The 12,992-nt window shown below is 42.8% G+C and overlaps 1 protein-coding gene across 1 annotated transcript; it reads right to left on the minus strand.

The window, feature by feature from the left end:
• Nucleotides 1–286: 286 nt before the first annotated feature.
• On the minus strand, nt 287–10,887 carry RHBG (Rh family B glycoprotein). The gene is made up of 10 exons (XM_053475526.1): nt 10,598–10,887; nt 6,274–6,460; nt 5,654–5,804; nt 5,245–5,392; nt 4,728–4,894; nt 4,107–4,244; nt 3,662–3,795; nt 3,461–3,582; nt 2,366–2,439; nt 287–1,611 (listed from the first exon to the last, which is right to left on the minus strand). The coding sequence occupies exons 1-10, from the start codon at nt 10,785–10,787 to the stop codon at nt 1,537–1,539; spliced, it is 1,386 nt and encodes a 461-aa protein (XP_053331501.1). The 5' UTR covers nt 10,788–10,887; the 3' UTR covers nt 287–1,536.
• Between the last annotated feature and the right edge of the window lie 2,105 nt (nt 10,888–12,992).

Raw genomic sequence — 12,992 nt, forward strand, 5'->3', positions numbered from 1 at the left:
TCACAATAATCACAAAAATACATTTTTTTGGCATGTTCGGCCTGCCTGGCCAGCTCTCTTTTTAACGAGAATGAAAAGCAGGTTCTGCAGAGATTGTTGACGGTGATGGGTGTGTTTCTGTTTTGTCACCTTTTAATAATATGTTGAATTTCCATAACTGGAACGCACAACACAAACAGCCAGCTCGGTGAATGTTTTTATTTCCGTGTATACTAAATATACAAAATATTTTTCTGAAAAAAAACCTCAAAAATGAAATAAAAAAAATAATGCGAAACTCACAGCATTGCTATAAAAAAAGGAAAGGTTTTATTTTGAATTCTTAAAGATAAAAGTTGGTTCTACAGCTGGGTATTCTGGGTAATGGGACATGTGACGTGTGATTACCCAGAAGGCTTAGCTGTAAACAAGGTGTTGGGAATTAATACAAAAGGGATTTTTTTTAAACCCATCACACCTGGTGTCAGTGTTATTATTCTAATATTCATACATGCCGGATTTTAAATTCATAAGTCTCTGGCCAGATACCACAGTGACATATGCCATTGGTAGATAAAGCAACTTTCATTTTTAAATGTATTTTTATTATAAAACCATTAGCTACATGCACCCGCAAGACCCTGGTTGACTAAACCCATTATATATTTAATATATCAATGAATGTCATAACAGAAGTCCAGGTATAGTGCATCTGAACCCCCTTTAATAAATGGAGATCGTGGCCCATATGTTTTTATTTATTATTTATAATAATATTTATTATAAATAATGGCTCAGTAAATATGTATAGTCTTGGAGTAAGTATAGCTCTGTGGGTAGATAATCTGGTTGTCATAAATAATTGGATTACGTGTGAAGTCGTATGTAAGGGGATTTATATAAAATTGTGTTGTACCATATGATATTATTAGGGTCCTGCCAAATATATGGGGTTTGCTAGTACAGAAATGCTACAGAGCTATAGGAATGCCAATTTCTGTTACAAAAAAATAAAATTGGCAATGTTTTCTGTTGATTCCACGCTACAAAGCATTAAGAATCCCGGTGGCACGTAATTTCAGAACATTTATCTGTTGGCAATACATCAAAGATAATTATTCCATTATTTCAATTTAGTGTTTTAGGCCTTGGACAAAAAAAAAAAAAAATTTGGATATTCTTCAAAACATAAACAATATTTTATTGAAAAAAAAGGGAAAATAGAAGTGCTTTACAGAAAAAAAAAGAAATGTATAACGTGAGTTTCAAACTTAAAATGTGTGTTAGTAGAACATGCAAGAAAATCTTCTTCGTCGTCGATTGTCCTGGCCAAAAAAAACGAGGGGTTAATAAAATGTGAAGACCCTACAGAGTCAGCTGTGTGTCCTACAATGGGCGGTCGTCCATCCTTGTTAATAGGTAAGGGTTCACATTTAAAGTTCTGGTTTGGCTCCAGAAGATAAGGGTTCTGCTAGATGCAGAGGCAGCAACAATCGGTCAACCGTGGACACCCTTGTGGGACAAGTCTATAAGGTGGTAGGGAGCATAGTCTGTGGATCATGCACGGGTCTGTTCTTCGTGATCCTCTGTATTGACGGCGATCATGTGGTTGTGTTCCTCCTCTCCAGGAACCTGTAAAAACAATAGCAAATGGTCTCCAAACAGGTGGGAATCGGGGCAGCTACAGATCACAAAGACCACGAGGGCGATCTTGTCCATTTTCTGTGCTTTGCTACCCCCTTGTGGTGAGGACCCTGAAGTTCGCTATGAAACTATCCAACAGAATTAGCACGTTTGAGACATTGTGGGGTTCACTTTTTAGGATTGAAAAATATCAATGATCCAATCTGGTCTAAAAAGTGGTGCTTTCTTTTCTACTAAAGCTGGCTATGTGCTGCAGGGCAGAAAAATATACATTGATTGGGAAAACAGCTTCATCCCAAGGACAAAGTGGAATTGAAAGATAATTGAGAGAATGGTTATGTGTGAAGATCTAAGGGTTAATGACCCGAGGTGCTATTTCCTCTTTTTTTGTATCTGGTATATTATATACATAGGGAGGTTACCAAAATAGACCCACAAATGTATGCGTCGCTGATGCCATAATGAAAGGGTCCATTCTTGGGGATGGGTTAAATAATGGTAGTTTTTTATCAGTCTGCTTGACTTTTACAAAGCACATGTATTCAGCGGAATATGTACAGTGCCGTGTACATTGTATGCAAGAATTTTGCCTGTCTAAATCTGGCCAGCTCTGGTCATCAATTTTTACTCTGAACTTTATCTGCAAATTTTTTTTAATCAAACATGTTAACGTAACCCCTCTTCCCCGATCTCCCAAAAAAGCCCCTTAATAACCCAGAATATATTTACATGATGAACATACCTCCCAGTATATTGAGTCCTCAAAACATTCGGCATCAGAGGGAGCACCAAAAATGGGGATCTTCATAATGAAGCCTGGGGGAGAATGTACACAATTATAGCGCTTCCCAGAGCCCGATAACACGCAGTCTGTATTCTGGATACTGTATCCAGAGAAAAATATTACTTTCTACTGTAAAGGGAAACAAAAGCTCAGATATATCATCATGGCTCCATAATCAGCCTGGCTCCTTCATCAACCTCGGCTCTTGGTTTAAAACAAGGGTGAAGTTTAAATATTTGTTGAACCGGCAGCTTCAATGTGTTACTACTGAAGCGTGGCTCGTATACTTTACCAGTCAAACAAAATGTAAAGGCTTAAGACAACAAGGAGACGCTCACACCCAACTCAAATTCCTTACTTTCCAGGCCAGCAAAATGCAAAGCGAAAGACTTCATATTTGGAACTTTGAAACTCCGGTAACTTTATTACATTTTTTTTTTTTTTTTGAAAAATTACTGCATTCCAGGAACCCTTCTGCTGGGGATCGACTGAGTTAACAGGGTGACTGTGGGTAGATAAACGTAATCACACCCATCATATCAATATGCTGCCCCCTGCTGTCAGGAAAAGGATTTGCACCCACAGCTTAAAGAGAAACACCCACCATACTTTTCTTGTCAGTTACTGTCCTCGGGTTGTTAGGAACAGATATATATATATATATATAAATATATATACGTAATATTTGTTGATAACCTACCTATGATCCCCTGCTAGTTGTGAAGCTAGTTCTCATGACCTGGGAGTCTCATGGAGATCGGAACATGGCACCTATTGCATCACATGTGATGCAGCGTTCAGTATAATTGCATAAATATTTAGTACAAAAATCTGCACGCCAGCCATGTATTGTGGCAAAATAAGCTACATCTGCCCTTATTTGTGACAATACTTTGGATTCATGTATATTGGCGGGGTAAATTAGGGAAGGGGGTAGCTACGACCAAATGGCCCCCAAGCCTGCGAGATACTGTCTTTATATAGGAAGTAGTTGAAAATGTTGTTTTCAGATAAAAATCAGTAACTGGAGCTGTGTTACTAAAGAGAACTTACCTACAATAACGCCTCCGACCAGGGCAAATGACAGAGCCACTAAAAGGGCTAATAATTGCTGAAGACCTTGCTGCTTAGCTGTACGGGACCCAACAGCAATAGCTGGGAAGACATCAGCCATCCTGAAAAGAACACAATGTGAGGTTATACGTTGGAACCCAACGCAACCATAGAACAAAGCCGTGGAATGTTCAGACTTACCCATCACCGTAAATATCGGCCGTAGCAGCGAACGCCACAATTGCACCAATAATGGCTCCCAATATCCCTGGCATCCCATGGAGGTTATGTACCCCACAAGTGTCCTGGATCTTCAACTTGGAATCCAGCACCGGCTGTGTGAAACCACAAAACACAACGTAACTCCATCTGGAGAAATTTCAACCCAAAATATTGGCCAGTAAAAAGAGATGCTATTGATACAATTATCCACTCTGATTTTAAAGGCCTGACATTAACTCATCCTAATGCCTCCTGTCCTTAAGTAATCAAAACCGAAAATGTTCATATCTGCTTGGGAAGGAAGTCCAATGAGTGTCCATGGTTGGACCCTTAGGTAGAACTTGCCCCAAGTGGATAACATTCAAGCTCTTACAAATGTAGGCTCTTTCACAAAATGTAGGTTAGAGGAAAAGTTCCAATGTACCGTCAACAGTTTGTATCCAAAAGTGGAGATCATGCCAGCCAGGATTCCGGCAATCATGGCACCGAAGGGAGTCAGCATCATCTCAGCAGAGGTTCCCACCGCAACACCACCCGCCAGAGCTGCATTCTGGATATGGACCTGCCATCAACAGAATGAATTATTTAAATGTTAGCATTTTTTTTTGTTTTCCGATATTCTGCAGAGATTAAAACCACCTTGGCATAGAAGAACACACCGGTACATACAGAGCTTTATTTTAGCAATCCCTTAACAGGAACCTGGCCGTCATGAGGACGTCAGTTGCTCATCATAGGTAACAGAATTTGGACAATGCAGAGCTGTGTTTCAGTGTTTTATGGTCTTTGACTTCTTGCTGCCTTTTATTTTATCAAGGCCAACACAGGAGGTAGACTTTGTCTTTTTAGGATTGAGAAACCCTCCCGTAAATGTGCACTATAACTAGGAATATCATCATAGGATTATTAATCCTACACGAGGTTTCCACAGGGATCTGGCGGCTTGGTGTACTGTAGATATGGAGTCTTCCTTCCCTGGGATCATTCCCATAATTGAGTTCTGTAACAAGCATCCATTTTCCTTTCTGCTATTCTAAACGCTTACCATGTCCAGTTTTCCTTCTCCGTTGACCATAGCTGAAATAGCAAAGGTTCCCAAAGTACAAGCAGCTAACGAGTAGTACGTGTTCAATACTGTGCGATGTTGGTCATCACCATGAGCTGTGATGGCAGAGTTAAAACTTGGCCAGAACATCCAAAGGTAGATCGTTCCTGCGTTAGGAGAATAAAAAGGCCACATTATTAAATGTTTCCATGTTTAACCATGATTGAGACTAGGACACATTGACTAGGACACAGCAGAGTCGTACCTACATTCCAAACCAATGTTATACCCTCTGGTAGGGAGAGGACCAAGGGGTCTTCAGCTTGATGTAGGTCAACAACATGTTTTTATAAGTTTTCTAACAGTTACTACCACATATGTTATGAATATGTTGTTTTGTTGATTGCACCACAAGCCTTGGCCACGCCTTTGCAAACAACAACAATAATAATAATATAAAGATTTAATGGAGAAGTCAGACACACGGCGAAGCCCTTTTTGTTGCGTTTTTCCATACCTATCATTGCAAAGAGATCGGAGTGGTACACAGAGCCTTCCCTCTCCCGGCTCTTGTCCAGGTGAGGTCTGTAAAGAACCCGAGAAACGGTCAACCCAAAATATGCTCCAAATGTGTGGATAGTCATGGACCCACCAGCGTCTTTAGCCTATAAAAGAGACAAATGGCGATAACACCAAAGAGATGCTGGGACATAATACCCTTATGTTACTATAATGTCTTTTCCTTCCATCATTGCATGCCAAACGATTGTGGATAAATGTGTCTTATGCTTACACCTTTTCTGGTGTGTTTTTGTTGTCTTGCAACTGCATGAATCTTCCTTTTTCTTTTGTAAGATACAACGCTAAATAAAACCCTGTGACTCTCCCTGACACTTGTGGGGTTACGTCCCTGCAACAAGGCTTACCCCGACAATATTTAAGATGATGTACTCATTGATACCAAACAGCGTGACTTCGAACAGGGTCATCACAATCAGCTGGACTGGGCTGGTCTTCCCCAGGATGGCTCCAAAGGAGATTAGAATAGCACCGGTGCAGAAGTCTGCGTTGATCATGCTGTAATATAGAGTTGTGGAGGGTTATAAAGGGTTATAAAGAGATGGCTACTAAATCCAGCAGCGAATCGGTTTTATCCGATATGACTTTTTTTGATCTTCCCTTTTTGTGTATTATGAAATGCGGATCAAAGGCAGATGTGTACACACGTACTGTTCTAGAGAGAGCATTGTGTAAGAGGACAGAGCTGGGGACTGAACATCGTTTGACCTGGGTCTTGCGATGGAAAATTGCCAAGGGCTGGCTGAGCTGTGTAGTTTTAGTTGTTATATGGGAAGTTACGGGGGTATTAAAGGTTAGGAATGTTGGCTACGGGTGGAATGATGGCTACAGCTTTCTGTGCCGGACTAGTTTGGGTGAGAAAAGCTAGATCTTCCAAACTGAATTTTCTCAGTAACTTCTATCAGAGCTAAAAGATTAACCAGCTCATGTTTCTTAATGTTGACAGCTGATTGACTTTTGCGCTCACCTTTCTATACCAACATGAATTTTGCCATCATGGAAGCCGTGGAAGAACCCTTGGATCAGCGTAGACCACTGAAGTCCAAAGGCAGCAATCAAGAAGTTGAAGGCCACGCTACTGAAACCGTAACGCTTCAGGAAGGTCATCAAAAAGCCGAAACCGATGAAGATCATGGTGTGGACATCTTGGAAACCTTAAATAAACGAGAAAAGATACATTAATTCTTGAGCGGGTTGTCGTACCCATGCGCGAGAAGGCAGTTTCAGCCCCGGAAAAGAAAAACAAGCCACTGGAAAAGTCTTTGGAGCGTGAAACAAGCAGGATAGAACCAACTGCAAAAGCTGTCAACTGTTACAGAGGACCTTGTTCTCAACCTTTATCTGGAGCTCAGATCACAAGGTCAAAATGTTGTTGGCAGACTAATGTACCGATTTATTCTGTGCTGGGGAGATTCTGCTTACCCATTAGTTTATCGTCCATATATCTTATACTCCCCTGGCCAGGCAGCTTATGGATACAAGTATTATTTGCAAACAGACCAAGAAGTGAAAAATACAAGTCAGAGCGGCTCGCCGAAGGGAATAGATATTATCAGATATATGAAGCGAGGATGTTTACGGAGTGTGTATACATTATATCCTCTTTATGGATCTTTTGGCATGGCTGTAGACAATCGGGCACATGGGTATAGTTAAGATATGTGAAAATAGCGTGAGAAAGGGAACAATCAATTAAGGTAATGGAATACTTTACATTTTAGGACGTACTAGACTTGCCCAGTCTTATTCAAGTGTGATTACCGTATACAAATTAGTGATTCATTAAAAAAGGCTTCATTAGATATGTTTCTAATGTTTTTGGGGTCCATGGTTGATGTATGTAGTGTGTGGCAAAATGACACCCTCTTCCAATAAGTGTCTAGGCCAGTGCCGCGGTCCAGAATGATGCTGTTTGTTGTACAGCGGATTGTTTGCGTTCTTTGGGCTGGAAAGTGGTGCAGTTACCATAGCAGCCAGTTGTAGTTCCCTGCTGCCCCCCATTTTTTTTTATACATAAAACAGAGACACCTCTCGCTCCCATCTATGCTTTGCTCATCTGCATTTTTCCTTTTTATTATCCTGTCCCCCCCCCCTTCACGGCCCTTTGTTTTGTTTTGTTATTTATTATTATTATGATGTACATGATTTGAGGCAAGCATTAGGCTCTCTGCCTACAACCGCCTGCGGTGTAATTGTGGCCCATTTGTGTATAGTCCGCTTTCCATTCATTGGGATTGGGAAATTGTCTGTAGCTAAACGCGATGTTGGCCGACACCCTGGGAACCGGCTTCAGAAACGCAGCCCGGATATTTCCCCGGCCGCCCTCTCGCTTGCCCCATGAGTGTGAACAAAGTGCTCAGACAGCGTTAAAGGGGAAGTAAGCGATGCGGTTCAAGCAGTATAAAACTTGCTTAAAATGAGATTAATGAGATACTATGTATAAACCTATGACTGCTACCTCCTTTATATCTACGCATTACGTAGTGAGCTCCTCGTGTTGGTAACCCAACCGTCTGGGTGTTTTTCACAGGTATAAGAAGATAATATGGTGGCCCTGGCTTCACCGCACTGCATGGGACGTTCGAATGGGAAATAAACAAAACATTCTAACCGTAACATTCCGTATTAGTTGTCTGCTTTAAGTATTAGCTTGCGTTATTATATTTCGGCTGCATTAATCTTACTAGAAATGAAAATATAATGCAGCAGTAATTGCTTTGAGTCACCGTCGGGTCACTTTTTTTTAACAATCTGGTTTTTCTGGTTCAGTCCTCGGGATATCCCTGTTAAATGCCTGAGTCTGTGATATCGCCCAGGTCTTATCTGATGATGAAACGTAGCTGTCATCGTCTATGCCGATTTGTTGAGTAAGTGGAAATAGTCCTGGATTGTATCGGAGGCCATTATGAAATCGTGCTATAAAGTATTTTTGATGGCCTACAGTGGGTTTTAGTGCATGCAGATAGACTGTAGTTGTTGTAGTAAGAAAGTGAGGCATCCGTCTCGTTTAATCCCTCCCCCAGCTGCCTCTCCTGAAAGCAGGGAGCATTCGTCAGTACACTTCTTGCACATGCTCAGTAGAACTCCCATTCTAGTCAATAGGGAGTGAGCTGCCATTGAAATCAATGCTATCTGAACGCATGCAGTTGGCTCATACTACCCAATTTTGGGGACTAGACTGTTCCTTTTAAGTTGACTTTAGTAGGGGTGGCCTGGACTTCTGTGTATCCTTTAATATGGCAAATAGCCATGTAGTTTGTTTGTGACAGTAGACATACACGGCACTGATCACATGCACCGTCCGGGTTAATGATTACATTATAAGGCTATATACATACCAATGTTCCACTACGTAACAGACTAAATCCCTTGTTAATGTGCTGTAACTCCCATTAGCCTCAGCCACCTTCAGGTGGACTACACGAATATATAAAGGTTCAACCCCCTGGCAGTGACTGGACTACAGCTCCCATCGGTCTCAGCCATTAATAGGGTTTTACGAAGGGATTTTGTGTCACCGTTAGGCGGTATGAGGCTTTGATTGGACGCAGCATTAGACGGCGGCTCTGTACGTGAGATTATTTAGTGTAATAAGTGATATTGACGTGTTTTTCATTTATACAGACTGGAATGTCTGGCACACCCCGGCCGCTGCTCTGTCACCTGTCAGAAAGTCACAGTAATCTCCCCTGTAGCCTGAGGAGATGTTCACACAGAGAGAAGTGCTGAAGAAGACATTTTCCAGTTCTTAGAAAGCGTTTGGGGTATAAGAAGTCGCACCCCGTGGGAGCGTCTCAATGGTTGGGGAAAACATGTGTGCGACCTCCTGAACTTTATTCTGTATCGGCTCCTGCGATGGCATCTTTGGATTTTTGGGGAATGCGTCGGGACGCTCCCCCCATTGGGTAGAACATGGCTCAAGAGTTATTGGGTGAGGACAGATTTATTACATTACTGAATACGCTGGGTCTAATCATAACATGACTTGCCAACATTACCCAACCACCAAACGTTCTGATCACGCTGCGCCAACATTTACTGGCACAATGCTTCTTTCACCTGGCACCAGTCCTGACCCCATCAGACAGTTGTCACATACGCTCAGGGCATCAGAGCTTTCCAGTGGCCCCAGATAAAAGCACAGGTGAAGCCGTTGGACGGATTTGCCTGCCAATGGGGGTTATGAAATTCCAACAGTGATTCTAACACAGTCATACGGAATATAATTTACAAAAGCGCCCCCAGTTCTAAGAGGTTTACCCCATACAATGGTACTAGAAGCCCCCACGGTTCACAAATGCTTAAGGTACGGACAGAGAGACGGAACTCTTTAAGCCTTTCGCAACCGGTTAAAGAGGTCAAAACTCTTTATATGTGGGTTTCACCTAGCTTCCCAAACTGTGCCGGCTCCCATTGACGGCCCCACGCAGACTACCCGGGGTATCAGCACACAGCGGAGAGGGGTAGAGCTTCCGCTTCATTTACATGTACAGTATTCACTTTCTACCACTCCTAATAAATGCCACAAACCGCTGTATGGTTCTGCTCTGGCCAATATAGTAGCGTGAGCCCCCGTCGGCTGAAAGGTTAAGTCGTATCTACCGAGTACCCCCCAGTGTCTGGTCACCCATAGACTTGCCGTCCTTAGGTGAATGTGCCCTCACGTCCCTTTTAACCAATGATTTGAATTAAGATCTGCAGATCTTTCCAAAGGAAGCCACATTTATGTCTGCACCCTCTAACCGGATAGCGCAGCATACATTAAAAGGGCATTGATACAGTTTTAATGTTCATTGATAACATTCTATTTTGATCAATGATTCTAGCTGTCAGTGAATAACTCATACATGCGGGTGGTAAGTAAATAAACTTGTCTGCTTGATCCTGGAACAAGTGAGTGAAAGTGGAAGTGACGAGCTAGTGTCTTAACGACCATCTGTCTGTATGCACTTAACCTGTAAGAAGCCACAGCACATGCCATTATCCCAGCTGGACACGCAATGTCATCGCTGCAATAGCAGACAAACACCGGCGGCGTATGAGAAAGCAGAGCCTTGCCCCAGGAGCTTGCAATTAGATGCTGTTAATTGGAGCTGGCAGAGAATGCCCTCGTTCCCATCGTGCAATGCCAACACACAGGCGGAATGGGACCGCTGCTTACACAGGTGACCAGCGTACTGTTTACACTGTGAGAAATGCTGTTTTCTGCCAAAAGGACTTTTAAAAGTCCGATTTTAACCATTTCAGTGCTAAGTTGCATGCATCAGGAGCAGGCAGACGGGGGTACTTACTCGCGTAGCGATAGTAAAAATTATTTTCGGCGTTGGTAACGTTGTGCTCCTTCATTGCATCGTGCCAGGCGCTGGCATCCGTCTCGGTGTCATATCTCACAAAAACAGCAAAAAGAAGAATTGTAACAGCCTCTAAAAGCAAGCAGAAAACAGGGAGTTTGACCCTCATGTTGGTGGAGTAGCTAGCCATGGTGGGTCCCCGTAGGAGCTACAACCATAGGAGAGAGAGCGAGACGGGGCCAGCTGAACAGAGACAGGTGAGACAAGGAAGTGAGGAAGCCGAATGCACGTTTATTCCCTGTTTCTGTCTTTTTGCTGAGAATCCGCCCTCCTTTAAGTGACTTCCCTCTTCTACAAGTTCACTCCCACACCTAACAAGCGTGTCCTGGCACATCGCAGGCTCCAAAGGTCTCCGGGACAGATGTGGCAATCCCATTCTTCACATGCTGTCGATACAAAGTATCTGCAACACAACGCGACAACTTTCACTGCCCTCCCAAGAGAGTTCGGAGCACGATGGACCCCCAACTGCTTCATCCACTGAGTGTCCATCTCAAGTAGGAGAGGGAATACGGCTATTAGACTTAACAGGGCGGAAACATAGAATCTGCCGGCAGATCGGCCCCGTCTAGTCGTTCGTTTCTCCTGCTGTAAGGACTCAAACCTTAATCGTCTTTCGTCTTAGATTCAGGAGCCGTATGTCTATCCCATGCATGTTTATATCCCCTCACTGTATTACCCTCTACCGCTTCTGCTGGGAGGCTGTTTCATTTATCTAACACCCTCTGAAAATCAGAGGGCAGCTCCGGGGGAAAAATTAAAATCAGGGAGATGCATTTAAATGGGGGACGGTGTCCTTAGAATGGAGACATCTAGCCGACCTATCCTGGAACGTCACCCTCTCCGGACACAGCGAGTAGGGGCCACGTTAAGCATTTTTGTATGTGTGCACATATAAGACTTGATAAAATAAAGATAATTCCAAGATCTCCAGCCTTAAGTACAATTATAGATGATAAAAAAATATCAAGAAAACATTCTTTTAAAATGTTTAATTAAAAGTTTTATTTTTTGTTTCTTTAATTTGTTTCTGGGTCTTCATTCCTTCATTGTTTGTTAATTACAGACTAGCTTAGCATGATGGGAGTTGTGTTTTCTGCACATATACATTACCCTGTTTTTGTTTTTGTTTTGGAGGGGTATACAATTCCAAAAAATTCTACAAGCAGGTCTGGGAATCTGAAGACAGGTTCAGGTGCTAGGTGGCTACACTTCTCATCACCCTCAGCCACACCAAAAACAGGTTTTCGATATATCACAACATAAAGAATTGCGGTTTCATAGGGAGACATGGTAAATGAGTAAATCACAAATTTACAAGATTATTTTGGGCTACTGGGAACGAACATGCAAAAATCTAGAAATTTAGCCCCGCAAATGTTTTTGTTTATATAGTTTTTTTAGCGTTATTTGTATATTTTTCGTCTGGCGTAGCAGAAAGCTCCGCGTGGCAGGGGACTTTCGTGGGTTAGGTCTGACGGCAGAAGGAATGAACTCGACGTCGGGTTTAACGTTATTTATTGTGTGTTTATAACGTACACACAGGGCTTGCTTAGAATATGATTACAGACAGCCAGGGTTAAAATTATTGGTGATGATGAAATCAAAATATATATTTCTGGATAAATTAGAACAGGGCAGTTAGTGAGGTAATCGTTGACAAAGCATCGCTTCTCGGCCCAGTTTATCAGCATCTAACCTACTGGGGTGTATATGCTTATGTGATATGGGTGTGATGTCACAGTGCCAACCGTATGATATAATACTTCCAAAGTTTACCTCCTAAGAAGGGGCAGTCCCTCTTTTCCACCCTTTGCCCTCTTAAGGGAGCCCTGACCCAGCCATCCATTTTAAATGTTAGGAGGTTTGTAGTCTAGGTGGACATTTGTATGATGTCATAATCATACTTGGGAGCTCTTCAGGTTTAACGCAGAGTCTCCAGGTGAAGCCCTGCTTCCCTAATCCTCTCTGGGCCGGGGAGCAGCTTCTGGCTGTGCTCACTTCAGGCTGTCTGGGCTATCCCCAACAACATACATACAGCTAGCCCTGCCCTATTCATAGCCAGCCCTGCCCCATGCATGGCCTACTGCACCTCAACATATGGCTGGCCCAACCCACATATACAGCTAGCCCTGCCCTATGCATGCCCTACTGCACCTCAACAAATGGCGGGCCCAACCCACATATACAGCTAGCCCTGCCCCATGCATGGCCTACTGCACCTCAAAAAATAGCTGGCCCAACCCACATATACAGCTAGCCCTGCCCCATTCATAGCCAGCCCTGTCCCATGCATGCCCTACCGCACCTCAACAAATGGCTGTCCCCAACCCTT

The sequence above is a fragment of the Spea bombifrons genome, chromosome 9 (assembly GCF_027358695.1).
Source record: "Spea bombifrons isolate aSpeBom1 chromosome 9, aSpeBom1.2.pri, whole genome shotgun sequence".
NCBI lineage: Eukaryota > Metazoa > Chordata > Amphibia > Anura > Pelobatidae > Spea > Spea bombifrons.